The following is a 22,608-nucleotide window of genomic DNA, read 5'->3' on the forward strand; positions in this document are numbered from 1 at the left end:
GGAGCAACTTCTGCTTGCTGTAGCTCCATGGAGAGGAACCTTAATTTGGAAAGAGTCAAGGAAGAAGGGAGGACATCATGGCGACTCCAGTTTACTGACTGATTTCTAGGGCACGTGAAAAGGTTAGGCTGGTGTGAGACTACCTTGGAAATAGGAAGTGTTTGAAGAGGAAATGCCAGACCAAAGATGCATTTGTCTACTGGAAGATATGTGAGCAGGCCGGTGTGGCTGAGATAGAGAATAAGCGGAGGTCGGAGCGACTAGGCTGTAGCTGGCAGACTTGTGAGAAGGCCTGTGGACTGAGGCCAAGGACTCTCTTGGGCAGAGGGTAGAAGGCTGAGAGATGGTGCCTGCCACTGTAGCGACTGAACGAAGGGCATAGGTTTTGGAGACAAGATGAGTGCGAAGCTGGGCAGGGGTCACAACAGACTGGTGTTGGAGTTCTGGAGAAATTCAGCTTCCAAAGCAGGCTGGAGTTCTGCAGCTAGCTCAGTTGGCATGGGTGCCGAGATTCAGTTTCCTTCAAGCTGGCAGAAGAAGATGGGAGCCAAGCAGAGCTGCACAGTAAAATCTGCCTCTTGCAAGAGCTGAATGGTATCATGCAAAATGAAACCAGCAAGAGGGTAAACTAGACAAGTGATACTTATACGTAGGTAAGCAGGAAGTGTCACCCACTTCTGATCAGGGTTTAACCTCTTCTTGAATGTTTGTTTAAAACTATATTTTCAAATTATTCATATTTTAAACATATATCTAGAGTCCAGTCCACCCAACATGTTACACTCCAATTTGATTCTTATCCTGTTTCAGTAAATGAAAAATAATGCACAAACCCACACTCAAACTACACCAAGAACAAGAACAGAGAAGCATAATCAGGACAGGAACAGGGAAGTAAAAACCACCATTTCACATGTATAAATTGTATCATGGGGTTTTATTTTAAAATTATAATTAAAGGTAATTTAAAAAATAACACTGAAGTGTGAGTACTGTTTTTTCTAAAAGTGCTGTTTAATATCCACGCTAAATGATGTATTATTTGAAAACTCAATTGACAACAAAACCATACCACAGTATTTACTGTTTTATTTGGGCTGAGAAGACAAATGTGCTGTGAAATATTCTTTATAACTCTTGGAAGTCTCCAGACTCCTGATATAGAAGATGAAAGTATTAGCTAAAAATATGTGGTTTGTAGCAGTAACAGGACACAGTATCATAATCATTCTAAACATTAACTTCAATCATTTCAGTAAACTAATAACAGGTAATACTGACAACAAAAATAATATATAAACAAAGAATATACTACTTAAATACAACAAAAAAAAGCTAATTTCTTCTGGACCTCTGGATATACATCCTGTATAACAGCATCTTGAGAGTGTAAGATCTCACATACATTTTAATTGTATGACATTATGTGTTATTTAGTGTGAACAGGCTATTATGATCCAGTATTCCCCTTTTATGCTTGATTTCTCTGAAGACCAACACTGCACTTACTTTATGACCGATTTCATGCTTCTTTGTAAAAATTGCTGAGAAATAGTTCATTATATACATGGGCCACTATCAGAAAACTTGAAGTGGCAATATAATTTAAAGCAATTGCAGATTATATTTTCAATACAAGAGGATATCTGAAAAGAACATAACAGCCGTCTCTTTCTAGATCTCATACAACTACAAAAAAGACTGATTGGAGCATTCTATAACCTTAATGATCATGAAAACACAGTAGAAACTATTTTTGACATGTTCTGAAGTATGCCCTTTGAATTAATCCAAAGTCACAACAGTACTGCTATACAGATGTTAGCCGTATACAAGGCCATATGTCACTGCCGAACCAATTGTCTTTCTTAAGTAAAATGGATTCAGATCCTTAATTAGAAAAGTAAAAGGAAAGAATGTCATTGTGGCTCTCATAATCATTGCACCAAGGAGCATATTTCTAATCCTCATTCAGAGACTCTTGGAGCTAAGAGGATGAATCCATTCAAAAATTAATTTACATACATCTGCATATTTAATTTGGTTGTACTTGTTGCTTCTCAGAAAGAGGAAATCATTGAATATCTAGTAGCACTGTGGCTCACTCTCCGAGGAAACCAATATTCAATTAAAGCAGCTTCATTACTGCTGAGTTTATGATTAAAGTAGTTCTGGAGACCTGCGAAATGAAGGAATGTCAAGACCTCCAAAACAGTGAATGGAAGTTTAAATTTGTCCTATATCTGCAGTATAAACATGCAGGATTCCCACTGGCTTGACTATGTTATTTAAAATCCTTTGGCTAAAACCAGGTTGTTAACATAAGTCTGTTGCCTCCAAAAGACCAGACACATATCTTTGTATTCTCAAATCCACAGTTTCCCAGAATTTTCCTTTTTGGAAACCTCCTGCTTAAAAAGCAGCAGTACACCTAGACTGAGCAAGCTTATGACTAAAGCCCAGATATGAGCTCTGGAAGAGAGTCTGACCCCTTTGTGACAGTCGTACTGCTTTGTGCTGTGCAGGAATACAAGGTTCAAGTCCCAGAGTCCATAAGCTCTTTTTGCCGTCTCGAAATACAGCTTGATGAGCCATTAAAATACAAATGAGCAAGTCATTTGACCTCTCTGTCTAAATAAACAAAAGACATCTCCGAACAGCTGATTAAAGAAGACGTATAAGGGGGAATTGTAAGCATATGGCTACAGAGAGTTGAGACACAATATGCATATATTTATAAAAATGTGCTTCAGCAAAGTTTTTCTTAAGAATGAACTATTCCAAGTATATCTTAAAATAATAAATAAAATAATTTAAGGGTGATTAATTGGAAAAATAGCACATGGCACATACATCTGTTTCATTTTTTTAATTAGTAGTACCCTGGAATTTGTGGTCCTAACTGACTACTGTCATTCACGGCATGTGTGCAGTATTTTCAAATGCCATTATGAGTTTTATTAGTAAATTAATTGAAGTATGAGAACTCTGCCCTAATTCTGCCATATACATTTACTGTAAAGTCATCTGTTTGCTAGATGAGTGTACATTTGTGCCTATGTGATTAGTTATGCCTGAATTAACAAGTACAGATTGCCTGGTTTTATACTAACAACTGAAGACAGGAGAGGAAAAGATGAAAGTGAACAAGTAGATGGAAACAATAAGGACTGTAAGTGCTCTTCTCTTAAAACTCCTAAAGAAGTCTAAAGGGATTGATTTTCTGTAAAATGAAATACAAACTGCTGTAACACAACCGGCAGCTCATTTATAAAAGCCTTTGCAGTGTAGGAAAAATTATTAATGATAATTAACAATAATATAATAAAATATTAATGAAAATCACATTTTAGCCACTTTTAAATATCACATATTGCTAAATGTTCAATGGCTTTTACAGGTTACAGTATCAATGCACTGCAGAAGTAAAAAGAAATCGGCACAGAATGTACTGCTCAAGTGATGTGTTCATGCGGCACTGGAAGCTGTATCTTGTAGCAAGGTGAAGGTTTCTGCCCAGTGGGGGTAGCAAATGCAGTAAACCCTGAAGCACAAGATTTTAGAAAAAAAAAACAATTCTTAAATACTACCATTCCTGTGTGGGTGTTTTCTGGAGTCACAGAGAGCAATCACCAAGCAATCACCAAGGCAATATGATGGCCTGTTGCCAGTAGGGGCAAAATGGTCAGTATACTTTTATTTTAATCAATGTTGCTTACATCTGTTTACTCTTATTCAAATTGTGGTCTTTTCCATTCAGCAAGTCCGGAAATATTGATTGCCATGCCTTGCTATGGCATTTGTAGCAGGCTTGAGTTTTTGCGGAGTGTATTTCTTTAATACACTGCCTTCTGTCTCTTTCGCGATTAATTCCACGGTATCGGGCATAATTTAGTATCTGGCCCATACCAACAACATTATGCGTGAAGCATGGCTGTATATTTATGGAAAGACAAAAAAAAGAATAGTGGAAATGCCTGTAAGATTATATGGATTGATAAACGTAATCTTAATATTGCACATGCCTTGGCTCTAACAAGGTCTCTTGCCAACTCTGATTCTGTTATAAACTGTGCATAATTCATGTGCTGTCTGTTTTTGTAGTGCTGTTCTGACCATCACATATGGTTATAAAATTTCAAAAGATTAAGTTCAATGTACAAAAAATCCATAAGCAAATCATCCTTAAACAGTGGAAATACAGAACCTGTTACAAATCATGCTCACTGTGCTCTTTTATTTAGTCATAAGATTGGTAGCGAATGGGAGGGAGCACCCAGTCCATGCTGCCCATTTGGTAGTTAGCAGCTGATTGTTCAAAGGATCTTATCCAGCCATTTCTTGAAAGAAACCAGGACATCGGTTTCAACAACACAGCTGTTCCATACTCCCACAACCATATGACCGCAGTCATACTCCACAAGCAGTCAAGTTCTACAACACATTCTGTAATTATCAGTCAGACGAAACTGCATAACCCCTTGCTCTGTTGCTGCCTTTAAGACCTCAAATGTACTATATGCTGTTTAATTTGGGATTATTCATTTAGGTCAAACTTTTACCCTGCAGGCACTGGTTTAAGTGAAGCCATGGAAATGATGGCCCTCAGGAATTATAAAAGAGCTCTGTGTTAAAAACAATTCTCAGTGCCTCATGAATTTCACGTGCAAACATTACACAAAAGAATGCCCACTCCAACAATATGTTTTTGCATAGAACACTTTAAATTCAAACTGTAAGATACCACATTGAAAATCATCTGTTGAGTTGGGTTCTAAAATTATAACAGCCATTGTCTGATTTCCATACCTTTCTTAGAAACATGTACAGTAAAAGAAATGTAAAAATCTATGTTGCTGACTTCAATGTCTTCAAGTTAATTCAACACCCTATGTTAAAGACAATTATTTGAAAACTGTTTCCAAAGAACTTAAAGAGTTAAAGCAGGGGACAGGAGACTCTTGAAAAGGGTTGTGGGAGATTGAACAAAACTATCCAGCCATGATCTTGAACCCAGCACCCTGGCTTCTTTGAAGACACAGCGTGATGACCAATAAAATTACCAAAAATAATAGATGGACTGAAAGGTTTCTTCTCATTTGCAAAAACTGAACAGTATTTTTACTGTTCAACCAATAAAGTAGGTTAAATTAAGGAAGTTAAACTAAATATTGCTAAGTCACCTAATGCCATCAGTATGTGTACTGTACAGTATGGGTGGCATGAGGCATGAGGACTATTTGATTGCGAATTATAATAAATTTCCATTTTGCACAATAGAAGAACAGCAGACAAACTTTATAGAAGTTACTAAATGGACTAAAGAAATATTTACCATGTCAATGTTTGATTCTGAGGGGATGATATTAGTTTAGAAACTTATTCCATACATTTTTCCACCTTTTGCAACTTACATTTTGTAAAAAATGATTAGCAAATATCTTCAGCTGATAATTTTGTTTTGTGTGGATCCAAAAATAGGGCAGCATGGTGATACGGTGGTTAGCGCTGCTGCCTTACAGTAATAGGGCCCTGGGTTCAGTTCCATACTGGGTTCTTTGTGCATGGAGCTTGTATGTTCTCCACAAATTCCCATAGGTTTTCACAGAGTGCTTCGGTTTCTTCCCAATATCTAACGTTATACTGGTAGGATAGTTGCCTGATGGGAAAACTGGCATTGGGATGGAAGTGTGTCTGTGTGCCCTCCACTAGCTTGCTGTCCAGCCTAGGATGTATCCTGCCTTGGTCCTGCAGCCTGCCAGAATAGGCTCCAGCTCCTCACAACCCTAAACTGGATGAAACTGTTAGAAAATAGATGAAAAAATGACCTAACAGTGATGCATTTTATTCAAATACTTTGCTTACTATAATGTGTTAGAACAGGATGTTTCTACTTGAGAATGTACTAGAAGTGTTATGAAACAGGACTTGCACTGACCAAAATATACAGTTAATGCAGCCAACAAAGACTATGTGGTCTTAAAAGATTTGGAAATACAAAGAAGGAGAAATTCTTGATTGAATATCCCTTGTCCTGAGGCAATTTCAGTAAATATGTATGGAAAATCAGAGCTGAAAGACAAAAACAATGCAGAATTTTATCATGCAAACTGATGCATCTTTGTGCTTTTTATAGATGAAGTCACATCAATATGACATTAATAAGACAGCAGTCTTGGTAACCAAGGCAACAAACAAAGAGATTAAGTAAAAAAAAAGCAGCTTTGCAAAAGTATAGTGAGCGTTAGAGCAGGAAACAGCTGCAAAAAACACACAAAAAACCTGCAAAAATATTCAGAGCGCAAGTGTGAACATTACGTTTGGGCCTATACCTCAGTTGAGTGTTAAAATACATCAAGAATGCCTTCTGCTTTCTCAGTTTTTTATCCCCTAGATTCTGATTTCTCTGGACAACTTAAATAAAGCATGGGGACTTTCTGATAAAATGTACACCCATGGGAGAGCTTCCATTTTTTACAGGATGAAATATTAAGAGTAAGTTTCAAACACGAATATGGTGTTTCTCCAAGGAAATATTACCCCCCAAATCTTCTATGCACATTTGTACTGTTAAGCATGATTTACAGTATGTCTTAAAAGAAAATACATTTCTTCACCAGCTGGCAAAATAAAGATTTTTTTTTATCCAACAGATGGCTTTATTTGATTTTTTTTAATTATTAAAGTAAAAACCTCTTTAAAGATCCTGGACAGAATTAAAACAAGTTACAAGAAATGGTGAAACCTTAAATATTTAGAAAATTGTTTCATTAAAGATTTTTGTGCAGGTCCTATCTTATGGAAAAACCAAGAGTACCAAAACTGCTGCATAATCTGTAATTCCAATTATTTATTAGACTATTTTATCAAAAGAACTCACAAACAAAGGAAATTAGTATTACCTTTAATATGAAAGCTGAAGAAAACCAAATGTATACAGTATCTCTTTTTTAAGGTTTCTTGCTTTTATTTTAGGAAACGAAGACATTATTGTCTCACCTCAGTGTAATTAAACACAGTGCAAAAATAATCTTTGACAATTTACAGAGTGACAACTATGTTACTGGTTCCATACATTGCGTAAAATGGTGTATGATTTGTGAACCATCTGGGTTCCACAGGTTTCAGATTAGTACGTTGGAAAAAGCACTGTTACTCTTGTCAGCTTGCTGCCCTGATATTTGGTCTGATAAGAAAAAAAAATGAACACAACCTTTTTCTTAACACCTTGAAAAATGCTAGCACGAACAAAAGGCATTGTAAACTTTGGTTTTTAGATTCTCCCCACCCTCCTCCTCAATTAAAATACAAAATGTCTTCTGTAAAAGGGAACATTTAGAACAGTCACTCCTATTCATGTCATTAAACAACTGACCTCACCATGAATACTTAAGTCATCAGAGTGTTCACAGCATGTTGCAAACTATTATGATATGCCCGATTCCTATGGACCACACAGTGTTTCACCAAAGTTCTCTGTGAGATACTCAGACATCATTAAACATTATCTGACTGTGGTACTACAAACAGACTCATACTTCTATGTCAACATACTGTAAAATCACTAATAGGTGTGGAGGCTTCTTTGCTTTTGAAACTATTTTCATCCCATGACAGGACTTAGAGCAATTTTGTAGTTAATTCTATTTTGGATCATTAAGATTATTCTAAATTGTACTGTAGCAGAAATACTGTAATATGTATGCAGGTTTTGTTTACTATTGAAATAACCAAAGTTACATTCAGTGCCCTAACACAAAAAATTATTTATAATAAACTGTCCCTCCTTACTTGTTGTTTTTGCTCTGGTGCAACAGGACTCTTAGGCAGAAGAAAACAAGCATTTCTCAACATGTCTATCAGTGCTGTGTGCTTAAGCACAGATTTCTATCACTGTGGCAGTGAACACTCTCATATGTCAGTTAGATAGCCTTTATAAATATTCCACTGCCTGTGCAGATATGTCCTGCATAACAGCCAGGAAACTGTGATACTAAGATGTTCCACTGTTGTTGTACCTCTGGGATACTCAAGATATTGTGTTGCTATGCAGTATTATTTTGCCATGAAAAAAAAAAAGATTCAGGATGATGATTAAATCAATTGTCTAGCAATTCTATGGTAACACTTTGTCAAGATACAGTACATAAAGCTGAAATAATAATAAAAGTAACAGCAACTCAAAAAGAAATTTTGCAAAAACTTAATCTTAGGACAATAAAACAACTCCTGCTTCTACCCGGTGAAGTAATGGGCCTAAATACATAGGGCCTATGGGCCTAAGTACAACCTTTATGAACAGTTTTACCGGGAAAAAATGTCTTTTGGTGTGCTCCCAATTGATCACACCACTAAATCTACCTGTTTGGTGTGCAGGTTGGGGTTTATCATCCATAGATCCTAAGTTCAAATCTGGGTAGTAATGTTAGCTCTCTTTGTCTAAGATTACTCATTCATCGTCAGAAAATTAGCTGAGTGCTACAGAGGGTGTGTGGTTCCATAGGTGGCCAGGTCAGCCCTCAAATTGCTGCACAACAGTGGCCCCTGTAGATTGCTTGAGAGTTTTAAGTATTATCGGTGAGGCTATCTTCCATCTCATGCTTGAACTCTGCAGGTGGTGCTTTGTGTATTACCTGCAGTGTGACATGAAACAGATGACCAAGCAGTGGATCGAGTGAGGTCTATGTCAACACCAAAACCCTACAATATTTTAAACAGTGTCATCACAGAATGCTTTGCATGAAACGAGTCATCTGTCTGATGAACCTTTTCCTCTCTCTCCATCTTCTTTTTTTCTACATAGACAAAAAATCAGTTCTATACTTTTTCACCATTTTGTACATCTATTTTGTGACATGGAAACATACCAAAAATAACATTAAAAGTAATATTTTATCTGGTTGTTATAAAACACCCAAACACCCTTCCCTCTGACCCTGTTTCAAAGGCACAGCTGGATGGAATGGCTAGTATGAGGTCACAGACAATCCGTACTCTTGTGAAGTGCAATGCAATCAAATAGCACTGACAGAACTACACAGGAGATCACTACTCAAGGAAAAAAAACTATATAATCACTTGAATGTTCACTTCTTAAATAAAAAGCACTCATTCAGAAACAACGGTGGAAAATACGAAGGGACTCTCAGATAGAAAAAAGAATTACACTCTTGAAGATTAGAGGGGTTTTCATCCACAAGTAACCTCTCTCTGTGAGGTCTAGACCTTAACAAGTAACTTGAAAATTAGATGTACATGACAGCTAATTCTGTCCTAAATAGGATGGAATTAGCTGTCATGCCCCCAAGATAACATCACTGAATCATGTTATATAAATACTGTATTAAAGTAAAAGTAAAACTGTTACAGAATCACTTTCTGTGGGGGCACTTTACATTTTAGATGCTGATAGGCCACCTTTGCTGTTGCTTTTGGCTGAGCAGGTCAATTTGCAGCAAATCAGTGTACGTGGATATGGTGTTTCTTCAGCATAACACATGAGATACAGTCTAAATATCAATCAAAACAAGTAAACATAAAAATATAATCAAAATAGATGTACTTTCAATTTTAATCAAATTTAAATCTCCCCTCAAGCTACATGTAAAATATTTCAAATACTTTTAATTAAAAACATAATGTTTTCCTGAATGCTAGCCAGGCTTCAAGTCATGGTTACAATGTGAAAGAAAATGTGCCACTTGGGCTACTTTTTTTACCACTGAAGTGTAGGGTTATTTGCAATTACAAAACAAGAGTTATTATAGAATCTTAAATGTCCCGTTGTTTCAGAAATGAATACTTGAAAACATTTCCACGGTTTTTGGTCTTATTAAACTTAAAGAACATGCGTACTTCCGGTACTGTGTGTGAAGTATCTGTAGTTATCAGAATCATATCTTCTCGTGTCTCACAACTCTACATTCATTTGCCAGAGAACAACAAACAAGGAAGTTAAATAGCAACAACACATTTAGTGTTTATTTTCCCTGTGACATACTACTGTGTATACTGCAAGGATATGCAGTCTCAGGAAAACAGGCCCAAGACATCCTCTGTGTTGAGAGTAACAGAAATGAATAAATATCTTTGAACTATTTTATGTAATAACATTTCTAAAATATCAGCCTGAATATATTTTCACAGTGTCTTTGAATTACTCTCAATAGAAAAAATACAAACTCTGAAAATGATTTAAGAAGCCTGGACTATTTCTACTTCTGAACACTGAACAGTAATTGTGAAACCACTTCTAACTGTAAATGTCTTCCAAAAATGTATGTATGTACTAAAATCTAATTCATAAAGACATACCATACCAGTAGGGGATTTATGGTGTTTTATGTACTGTACAATGTAAACCACTGCTATAAAAGCACTTCTGTTGTCATGCTGTAAAACTACTGCTATAAAAATGATGGTCACTAAAGATTTTAGTTCCCACATCAGTTTTAATATTATTAAAAAATCTTCTCATTTTTACAAAAGCATGTTCACTGACAACCAGTGCTCCTTACAACCAGTAAGCAATATCATACGACACTGAACTAGATTAAGCCTTTATTTCATAATGTTCTAAAATGGGACTTAATGTCACAGAAGGTCTGTTCATAAATTGCTTTGCTTAAGCCTATTCACTCGAAAACCTGAATGCACATTTTCTGTATTTTGAAAAAATGCCTCTGACACACACGACATTGGAAGCCTTATTTTAAATTAGATGAAAACAACTAAGTATTTTTTGTCTTCAAATGTGTATTTTTTTCTAAATTTGTTAAAGAATGCAGCACAATTCAGTTGCTCAAAACACACAGAAGAGCCTGAGAAACGCCCTGAAGCTGTCAAAAAGGACAACTTGTGAGTATGTTTTGAACATGGTCTAGACATTAAACAACCCTGCCACATTCCAGTTTCAGATTAGGATGAATCCAATTACCAATGAATGTTGACAATTTGTTTGTTGTCAATCACTAATAATTATTCCATTAATAGACCACCTTCCAACTAAAAACAATGAACACTGAATGCTAGCCAACTTCCAAATACTAAACCTCTGGGCCGATCACTTATTCCTTACATGACAAAAAGTGCCCATGTTTCAAAAGGTTTTCTGTATTTGTCAATATGATACACTACTCTAAAGAATATAGCATAATGTTTTTTTGTTTTTTCTAAATACATATGGATGTAATACAATTATGGCATTTTTAAAAACTGCTGGATTTTCTCAAGTTAATTATTTTGAACATACTGTGTATTGTTGTTATGTCCCAGTGTGTGGTCTGTGTTTTTGTTGTTATGTTCCACACTTCTGACTTTGATTGTTCTCTGTCCTCCATTGGTCCATCATTACACCACTGTTTCCGTATGACATCATCTTCAATTAGCTTCTCGACCAATCACAACTCATCTTATGCAGTATAAAACATGGAGGCTTTCAGAAGAAAGGGGCCTTTCGTTTGACCTCGGTCCCGCTCGGCTTTGGTTTTCGCTTCGGCTTTGTTGGTTTGTTGGTTTGTTGGTTTGTTGGTTTGTTGGTTTGTTGGTTTGTTGGTTTGTTGGTTTGTTGGTTGTTGTGTGTGTGTGTGTGTGTGTGTGTGTGTGTGTTGTCGTATACCTTCGGCTTTGTTGTTTGGTTGGTTTCTGTTTGTCTCTTTGTACTTTTGTTTGTTTTGTGTTATCCTTATTTTGCCATTACCTTGCTCAAACTTGTTATTGTATCAACCTCTGTGTTCTTTTGTACCCTGTTATTTGTCTACTCTCGTTTGTATTCGTAGTTCACTTGTGTATTTGTGTAAACTTTTGTGTGTAGAGTTAGTTCTGGTTATTGTGTACATTTTGCACACACGTAGTTGATTCTTGTATTAGTCACACTAGTTTAGTACGGGTGAGTGCCGTTTGTTTTGTATGGTTTTGGGTAGTCAGTGGAGGTTAGCTAGGGTGTTGAAGACGCCGAAGACCATGTGTTTCGGGTTTTCTTTTGTAGTCAAGTTAGCTTTCCCTCACTTTCCTAGCCAGCTCCATTTTGTTTGTTATTTTCTTTTCTTTGGCACCACTCTAGTTCCCTTACCCTGTGTGTTAGTGTGTCCAATTACAAACCAGTCACTTATTCAACTTAAAATCATCACTTTTGCACTGACCCCTGTTATCACACTTCCTAGTCCCTCACCAGAACCCACCTGCTTCCAAAAATTATCCTAAATGTTACACCCCTAGACACTTGGGGTCTATTGACTGGATCACACAGAACTATGGCTATTAAAAGCTATTGAAATCTCAGGTTAAGCCATTTTGAATAAATATTTCTCTTGCAAAACACAGCATTTCTCCTGTTTTAGAAAAATGACAAACAGGACTTCCTCGGCTTCATAGGCACCTTTTTCACTTCATTCCATTGTTTTGTGAATTTTCCAAAAACTTCTAATTGAGCCCGTTTCTATATATTCCTCTACTTTGTGTGTTGTATGCATGAAACATGAAATTTGAATATTTTCAACAATTATGAAGAACAAGAAAACTTTCAAAAACAGGGACACTGCTGCATGTTATGCACAACAATAAGATGATTGACAACGGCTAATGAGAGAAATGCATTGTAATTGAGCACAAGTCAATCACTGTTAATGGCTTCACTAAATCATGACTTGAGAACACCCCTTTCATAGTATCAAGTTCTGAAATCTTGTTTGTGACCAATAACAATACTGAGTACAAATTCATTAAGATTAAATTAATATATGCTAAAAGTCATATGATTGCCCTGATCACCTTCCTTGATGCTATGCAAAATAGGTATGTTTAGGGCAATTAGTTAATATGAGCACCTTTTTATTATTCTCAAAACTTCTCAATTACAAGAAGAAATTACATTTTGAGCCTATTTCATAATCTTGAAATTCCATTGGGTTCCATATGACAGGTATTGAAAAAAATCTGACAGTTTGTTATTTCAGTTACTGTTGCCTTCTAGAAATTCTCCTTTTTACACAAATTTCATATTTATATACAGTATGTAAACCTAAACTGAAATGCATAGTTTTGTAAAGGTAGAATGTAGGTTTTGACATTGCAAATATCATTACTCCTTAATTGTATTGGTATGTGGTAAACAATGTCTACTATACTTTGGTTATAATGATGTATACGTACTCTGTAAATATGTTTCCAACATGAAAAGGTACTTGGTAGTTCCTTTCACTCTAGTTGACTCGACCCATTAACCAAGCTGCCTACCACCATACATTCTGGGAGATTCCTGCTATGGCAATTTTGGCAGAAGGTACACTCTGAGAAGAAACAAGCCTGTCACAATGTATCAGACTTCAAGGCTGCCCTAATGCACTGTGACAAATTCATTGTGCAATATATTACAGTGTACGAAAAGTGGTATAAATACCGTTAAAGTGTTCAGCACCTGTCAAGTCACACTAAAAAGTGCTCTATGGTAATCAATTTTGTAGCCTTTCAGCCATTATATTTATCTGCAGGCATACAAATGTATTAATACTTTTTAAAACCAAAGCTTTTTAGGCTCATACACATGTTGCATAAACAGACTTAACATTAAATCTTCTAAAGATCTACTGTCTAAATACACGAGATCTTTTTTGGAAGTTACAGGTCCTTCTTTTGTCTTCATATTGATATTTCCCTTTTGTCACATTGCAAGAGAAAAGAAAAGAAAGCTCATATTTAAAGGTACCTACAGTAAGAGGTGCAGCACTTAAGTAATATACTCCTATCATGTAAGAACTGAGAGAACCACCATACATTAGCTTAGACATTTCCTTTGTAAATAATGTCAAGAGTGAAGAATTACAAAGGTGACATTGGACTGAGCCACATAAATAATTTTAACCATGGTATTTATAAATCAGAACCAACAATAAAGGATCTACTAAAGATATTCTATGCAGTAGTTCTGCTCACCCAGAACTTTACTAGGTAATCACTTGAGTCAAAAAACAAAACAAAAATCATCTTTTGAAGTCATCTACTTCTCTTGTATTTCATTACAATTAAATTGTAAACCATGTTAAGACTTTGAGTAATGTACAAGATTACCTCCAATTATATACTTTACCTTATTACTTGGACACCACATCAAGAATGATACTTGAGCATAATATGTAATTGTACTGAATCTGATCACCCTGATGAATTCAAAATACAGAACAATCTTTAAACAGCATCTTTCTTAAACTAAGTGTCCACATGTACTGTACTATGCTGATTTCAAGAAAACAAAACGCTGACCATCTTATTGGTTTTACCAGTTAAACTAGACTGTGATTTCAACATACAGTACTGTCACGATCGTTACTCCTCCTCTTAAGGGCGCTCCAGCCCTTCCTCGTTCTGTCCCATTCCCCACACCTGTTCCTTATTCCAGCCCCTCTTTAGTTCCACCTTTAAAGCCAGGCGCAGGCGTTGGCCCGGGGCTTCTCATTGAATCCTGCTTTGTGAGAGCCCGGGGTCCTGCCGCATCTGGCTCCGTTATGGTTTTAGTTTCCTGTTCCTGATTCCCTGCCCCGCCGGTCCCGACCCGGTTCTGGTTTTAACTTCGGATGGATCCCCTGGTCTTGGACTAAACCTCCCGTCTTGGATTCCCCCTCTGGATTTACCCTTGGATTGTTCGCCCTGGATTCACTCCCCCCGGACACCTGCACTCCTCGGACATGCCCCCTGTCTCCTGACCCTTCTCCTGCATGACTATTTTCCCAATTGTATCCTCACATTCCGGATCGTGTCGTCCGCATAGGGCCCGGAAAGAATTGGTCGTGACACATACAGACACAAAATGACCCAACACACACAAAATGTGCTTATTACATTGATTAATTACAAAAACAATCTTAGTCCTGCTTGCTCAGTGAGGGTACAGGAAATTTTGTCTGAGGACTGTTGCTTCATATTGGATTTATATACCATATCTATTGTAAGTGCTTCATTCTGTATGTTTTGCATCTCTACTATGATATGAGCAAGTTGTTATGTAAGTCAAGAAGCAGCATTGCACCAAATAAGCATTTTATCAATTTACATCAACTTTGTTTGAGAATGTCAATATGTTTTCAGGTCATCTTGCATATGCATTTACCTTTGCATGCTAGGATGGTCACATTTTTCCCCATTTTTCATTGTCGCTTATGCTTGACAAAATTCTTCATATTTTCAAAATGCTTTTTATAGTACATTTACTATTTTACTTAAATTGGTATTTCTTTTTTGTTTTGCATGCTACTCTTCATGGTTCATGATGTACACAATTCGAGCATTGTATCTTTAATTAGTAAAATATATTACCGTAATTACAATACTTAAACAGGAATTTCTAAACCTATATTCATTGATATACAGTTTAACAAAATGAAAGAAAATGAAAACTTTAACAAAATTATTTATTTTATTCTCAGCATACAGTACCATGTCTTACTACAATATGCATAGAAGATTCCATAGTTACTTGTACATGAATATCTGTGGTGTTATTGTTTTTTAGTGCCGCGGTTTTTATTTTGTTGAAGCGTTTTGCTAAAGCTCAAACTAGCAAAATGAATAAATAACTCCTCTGTGCCTCCAGTATGGAATGGCACTCAACTAGTCCTGTAGTCCAGTAGCAGTACAGTCCAGGTAATACACCTTGTTTGGTAAACAAACAAGTCCATTTGGGACACAAATAAGGTATATAACATTTCTAAGTAGGATTTTCAGTATAATATATGTTCTCTACATTGTCTAAGATTCGGTTTCTTTATTAAACCATTGCTTATTATTTTACTACTTACTAATTTGTTTGACAGATGCTTTTATCAAAATCAGCTTACATCTGCACCCTTTTACTAGATATTTTACTAGAACCTTGCTCAAAGGTACAACAGGTACAACAGCAGTGTCCTACCTGAGTATCTGAGCCCAGTATCGGTTAAACAATGATTCACAAACTGTTTTGGATTAATATTCTAATTCATTCCACTTTTTCAGAGTGCTTAAATTATATGGGTGTTCTATAATTTATAGTTATTATAACATATATATAACATATTATGTTACTATAATTTATTATTCCATGTCTAAGTTTTGGTTTTGTCCTCTTGTTGTGGTTTTAAAACATAAAGAAACTGCCATTGACCTTTTGTATATGCTAAGCTTGAACTGACATATGCAAACAATTCAAATCCAGTGAAGGAAAAGCACAGGACTATAACTAAAAACTATCAAACCTCAGGGCTCTTAAAAAATGTTAGCAGTTATTTTAGTTTGGCTAACAATACCAAACAAATTAACTGCTACAATAAAGACAACAAACAAAGGCATATTTTAGCTAAATGCAATGTGATGTTCCAAGTTCCAGGATTTTTTAGAAACTCCAGCAACATTTATCTTACTGATAGTAATTTACACATCAGACAGGATGGGGAAAAAAAAGCATTTTGAAGATTTTTCTCAGAATAGGATCCCATACAAACGGATAAAAAAAATGGAGCAGAGAAAATCCTGGTCATCTTTCTTCCAGTTTTTTAAACATAAAGTGATAATAACATATACACTATGTAGTATCTTTATTCAAACATGATCATGAAAAACATTATTATCCCTTCGTTTTGTACAGCAACGACATTAAATAAGGATCCTTTGCAAATACCAATTGTAAACTGTACCTCATTAAAAATAATACAACAATGAAAGGAATACTTTACCCATTATAACAGAAATACATTTCTGACCTGTTACATTAGGCTGAGAATATAAAGAAATAACAGCCTGGTACTGTATATAGTTCCTATGGTTCACCAGTATTTCCATTCTGCTATTATTTCTATTCTTCGTATTATTATATAGATAATTATTTTTGTATATAGAGCTGCCATATTCAAATTAAGTAGATCTTTTAATAACAATTACAGTATAGGGCCCTGAACACTCCAACTGTGTCAGAACTGTGTGAAAAAACAAATAAGTGAGACCCTTTTACTGCCCAAAGCCATTCAACCTTATATGTTGTTTTGGACTATTTATTTTTTTGCAAAAATATTAAATAAAATACAAATCAATATATTTAGAAAGCTTCATAAGAAACAAAAATGTTCCTTCATATTAATGAAACAAATCAATCACATTTTGATGATTTGAGTAACATTAAACATCAAGCATTTAAAAACATGTTTACAAAGGCAGTTATTTATTGTTTACAGTATATAAAAACATTTTTTATTGTGTAATAAAGGGTTACATGTGTATATGTGCAAGGTGAAGTGCTGTACCTTCATTTTTTTGGAGTAAAAGAATCTCTGAATCGTATAAAATCTTTGAGTCCGAGTGTTTGGGAAGGTCCCCGAGTGTGACTAATTAAAGAATATTGAATTATGCATTAATACCATACAGACAGACCCATATAATTTGCAAATTAATTTCATACCACATAGGACACTAGATGCTGATGATAATTTTGGTTGATGTTAAGATTTAACAAAGATAAATATATATAATATAAAGTTAATATAAAATAAATGTTGTCACTTCATTGTAGGGGTTACAAATGTATGTACTGTATGTAACCTGTTATACATTAAGTGAACATTAATACAGAGTTAATAAGCAGGTAGTAATTGATTTTACCTAAAGTTAAACTGCATGACTGTTACCTGAAGATAGATATTTGTCATTTATGAATAGTTTATGAATGGCTACTTGACTGTTAACTGTTAGTTCGGCACTTGCGATACAGCAAGATTTACACACCGTTTAAATGTTACCAAATAAGTACAAACTCGGCAAAAGCCTAAAACTGATATTTTGTAAAAGATTATTCTCTTCAGCAAGGCGCAGATGCTTCTTAAACTAATCGCAGCCTACAGAGGTTCAATAAAAGAGAAACAAGAGTCTCTGTGAAGCCTGTTTCTCCTTTCGAATATTCCTTCCTCCCTAAACAACAGATGATTATCCTCACAAACCAGCACCGAAACCTACTCTGCCTAGGTCCTGCGTGTTTGCTCTAAGAGACTACTTGAAACAAAAATCACCCTATTTACATTTCAGTAATCAGAATGTATTTGCTACACCCTTAATTTTAATATTTTTTTCCGAATCCACGCAGGCCGACATTTAGACGACATACAGCGTACAGGTTCTTTACTATCCACGATACTGAAAATGCTGGAGAAGACAGGGGTCAAAACGTTTGTTACCATTGATTTTATGTGGATTTTATAAAAGGGCGTACAAAAACATAGGACCTAACATTACTCATCTGCCTGCATGAAACTGCCGTGTAAGTTAAAGGTACTGCGAACTACGAAAGGAGAACAGGCTCCTTTAAACGCCAGAGGTCTTCTACCAGGCTGCTGTGCTCTCTGGAGCTATTTATGTCCAACTTCTAAATAGGTTTTAAGGACATCACCCAAATGGGCCGAAAAGTGTTTTGGGACTAATTACTTATTTATTAACGTATTAAATATTTATAAAATAAGTGCTTTTACTTCCACGGGCACAGATAGAGACGAGTTCTGAAGTCGATGACATAAATGCAGTTTTATGTCAGTTTTAAAGGTGGAGTGCAGTACTGTCGGATAAATTGAAATTTAGGAAAGAGAAATACCGACATACATATTTTCGTACGTATGATCGAACAGAGGCATAGAAAGCAGATTTAACTAAAACGTGTTAGGTACTGTGCAGATAACTAAAGCATGTCAGGAAGTACCAGCTCTATGTGACACCAAAAAGAAAGCTGTTTCATTATGAATCACTTAGCCATGAACAGTTTAAACACGCAACGGTCTTCATCGAAAATAGGAACTTATCTTAAGTAATGATTACGTTCAGTTTTACTTTCAACTTTAAGGTATTAAGCTTTTTATATATCAGGGTCTCTTTAATAATTATGTAGCGCAGTAATAAAAAAATAATAAAAACATGTAGGTGCTTAGAAAACCTAAACTTGATCAAGAAAAACTCAGTAATATACTTATTTACAATATATGTCCGACAATAAATAGGTTTTTCATAAACATTGGAATACAAAGCGTTCTGTCTAGTTCCTGTGAGGTGCTGAGCAGTTGCTTCTTGCAACAGTCCTTTTGAAACCCAACATGCCTCGCTGTCAGTCAAAACTTTCCTTAGTTGTGCTCTGCTTCCTCTTACTGAAAGCAGAAGATAGCCCTCAACCCCTGCAAACACCTGCAGAGCGTGAAGTCAGACTTAAGAGATCGAGACTACAAAGGGGTTAATCAAAAATGTAAGACTTCAGATCAGCCTCCGTGCGTCAGACACATGACAGTACAACTTAAAAGTAAAGCGCCTTGTTTTCATTTGGGTTAACCGAAATAGCAGTCCCTATAATAATACCTCAAACCAGCTGAACATCGCTAACACTAAGCATCTGTCAAGACGTGCGGTGTTTAGAGTCACAAACATCCAGTTAACGAGAGAAACCTCGACTCAACCCTACCATTAAACGCTCCACGTTTTAATTACAACTTCCACTATTATTCTTCCCCCAAAACCCACAAAATGAATATGCAGCGATCGGAAACTAACAAAGCCTACCTTAATACATTCCAGCTTTTCAGAGGATCCAGATCAGAAATTATAGAAACCATTGTTAACTAGCAGCACGGGGTCGAAACGCCAGAACAAAAGCAGCGAGTCCTGTACTCCGTCTGCAAATGACAACAGCCCCGTGTAACTCGTCCTACTTCTCTAGCTGATAAGCACTTGTCATAGCTTACCTCCGCCCCCAGAATCAATCCTGCGCTATATTGCTTTCTAGCCTTGGCTTCATTTCTCTGCCCCTACCTTTTAAAGCCCCTGTAATCTGCTCCAACTGATCAAATTTGACCTTTTGTATCTCACTTTATCCCAAGCGCCGCGCTCTGTGAAATCTCTCTTTATTAACACCGTCCTCTTTGGCTTTCTTTGGGGAATAAACAGATCCGTCCTAAAACCTCCGGACTTAAGCAGCAGCGATAGTTTACAGATCACTAAAAACTGTCTTGTGTTCACTTGGGCGAAGCTGTCACTCCACGGCTGCACTTCCTTTTTTTCCCTTTGTCTTTTATTTTAAAGAAATTGCATGACTTCCTAACAATGGTGTCTGCAAGAATGTACTTCCAGGCAGTTTTTCTTGAGCTGCCTTGGTATTAGGTACCAAGTTCTAACTGAAGAGCCCTTTTCCCTTCAGACGGTCATCTTCGTTTCTGTTTGAGCACTTACAGTAGGTTTTTAATGAGATTTTCATATCTTGTGGGAGGGGTTACTGAAACTAAAAATTGTGTATTTCACCAAATTGTAATATAGTTCTATGGTTTGTTTCAGTGAGCATCTTAGGTTACAAGTTTGTATAATCAAATACGGTTCATTTCTTACGTAGGAAAATACAAGAGCACGCTAAGGAAGTGTGTTATGGGTAATATTTAAAATATTTAGCCTGTTAGTGATTTTGAATAAATGTATGCTTGTTTAAATATGCAGTAGCTATTTGCAAGCATTTTTATAGCTATTTGTGTATTGTAAACACTGTACTGTATCTGTGCACTTGCTGTGGGTATTCACATACAGTACAGTATAAATAAAAGCTGGTTGCACATTAATAACTTAAATATGATTAAATTAAAGCAGGCTTAATTTATATAAATATATATTTTCCATTTGTTGACCTTTTCCAGAAGCATTTTTAATTAATAAATATCAAAAATAAAATAAATTGGCCTTTCTACAAGTAAAAACCAACTCCCAAGAAGATGAAAATTGCTTTGCTGCATTATTGAAGGCCTCTAGTTTTTAAAAAACCCTATTTCCTGCCTTTCACAGTGACCACATCCTGTTGACAGCACTTTTTTTCTTCCCGAAATGGCAACGCCATTCTTGCTCTCCGGTACTACAACCTTGTCCTACATCAGAGCAAATTAATATTATCTGCGTGTCACTGCACATGAAGTTGAAATCTTTTAAGCAGTGTAATAATAAAATAAAAACCAAAACCTATAATAAGTGCCACAACACTTCAGAGGGTCTTGTGAATCTGAGATGATAAAAGCTCAAATGATTTTCATAATAAAGTTAGAATTCAAAATTATTTAAAAATCTTGCTCTGTTCTGTGGTATACACTCACTAATTGTATGTTTCATATATCTGGTGTAGTGGATTCTAAAACAAGAGTGAGATTTTTCACTCCTTTTATCATTCAGCACCTTTTTGGCAGATGTATCCTTCCTACACAGAGCAGAGAGGGGTGTTACACTCCTGATTCATCTTCAGCGTTTTCATCACTGTCCTGCTTGACATCACATTTACACCTAGCTAATTCCCCTTCACATGTATGGGTAGTTGTATTTCTCAGTCAGATTTGTCTGCATGGATTGTACGTGACTTGCAGCATTTACATAATTTATCAGTGTGGTTGTTTTTTTTTTTCTAGGTTCTTTCTTGCATGCTCTGCTCTTAACCAAAATAACTACACACACGTCCTGTAAAACAGAAATAGAATGATGGTTGTTTTTCAACTTAAGTCAAATAGAGAATAATATAACTCATATATACAGTATATACTCATACTCTACCTTTCAAATTTCTGGAACATTGTGCGAGGAGCAACAACATGTGTTAAAGAACAACTATATCAAGTGCCAATACAATACTATACCAAGTACAAATACAGTAAGTGCAAGTGAAAAACAAGAGTGAAAAGGCCAGTATCATAACGCATATTAACCTCTAGCACTTTAGATAACAAAATATACCACATTCTTATCAAACCTGAAATACTTAAAAATACTGTAGGTGTTGTGCTTTTGAGGGACAACATGTTTTTGGTGGAGGTGCAATAATCAGAGTTGCTGCTTCTGAGGTCCTTGGTTTGGATTCTGGGGTGTGGAATCGTTTGTGGGAGCTTGCAGGTTCTCCCCATGTTCCTGTGGGATTTCCACTGGTACTCTAGTTACTTCCCATCTCCCAGAGACCTGCTAACAAATTGATTGGAGATCCTAACACAGCTTTTCTGTGAGTTGCAGGGAAGGCATCCTTTTTCTCTCAGGGTGTCCCATCCTGTATGGCATAGCTCTGCTTCAATGCCAACCCCAGAAGAGTTGAGATAAGGCTCAGTTAAAGAAAAATGTGCCATGCTTTAGGGTCACTATTTTCATTTCTAATTAAATATGCCATCTGGATTTTCAGTTTTCTGAATCTGTGTCCTTTGATGATTAAAATAAAATAAATTTAAAATGTCTCATTAACTTTTGATTAGATGGTCTAAATGAGTCTACGTAGTTGAAAAATAGGCAATGCCCCGTACATTAATATGTATGGGTTTTGTAATGTATTAGTGAACATGAATTGTTACAATATACAGGATGCTACCATGAAACAGTCAATAATATACCCTTTATAAAATCATTTAGAAATGTGGATCACACTAATTAAGACAATAATATTAATTTAACGAGTGAAGGTATTAAAACAGATGAGTCCTTCATACATGTTATACAGTATAACAATCCTTTATAGATGTTATATACTTTAACATAGCTTTTTTTAACAATGCACAGGTTATGAAGGTAAAGTCCCTTTTTCTTTACTGGATGAAAACTTTGCCATATAAAAACAGTAAA

General features: G+C 35.8%; 1 protein-coding gene across 11 annotated transcripts in view; it reads right to left on the minus strand.

Moving 5' to 3' along the window:
• The window catches only part of celf2 (cugbp, Elav-like family member 2), a 188,003-nt gene extending 168,300 nt beyond the window's left edge, over positions 1-19,703 (minus strand). For all 11 annotated transcript variants that reach the window (XM_088923913.1, XM_088923909.1, XM_088923906.1 and 8 more), the window contains exon 1: positions 19,549-19,703. In XM_088923913.1, coding sequence (XP_088780039.1) covers positions 19,549-19,601 — 53 coding nt within the window. In that variant the 5' untranslated portion in view covers positions 19,602-19,703. The remainder of the gene's footprint in view (positions 1-19,548) is intronic.
• Positions 19,704-22,608: the final 2,905 nt, after the last annotated feature.

Source organism: Atractosteus spatula, chromosome 8, assembly GCF_055471065.1.
Source record: "Atractosteus spatula isolate fAtrSpa1 chromosome 8, fAtrSpa1.hap1, whole genome shotgun sequence".
Lineage (NCBI taxonomy): Eukaryota > Metazoa > Chordata > Actinopteri > Semionotiformes > Lepisosteidae > Atractosteus > Atractosteus spatula.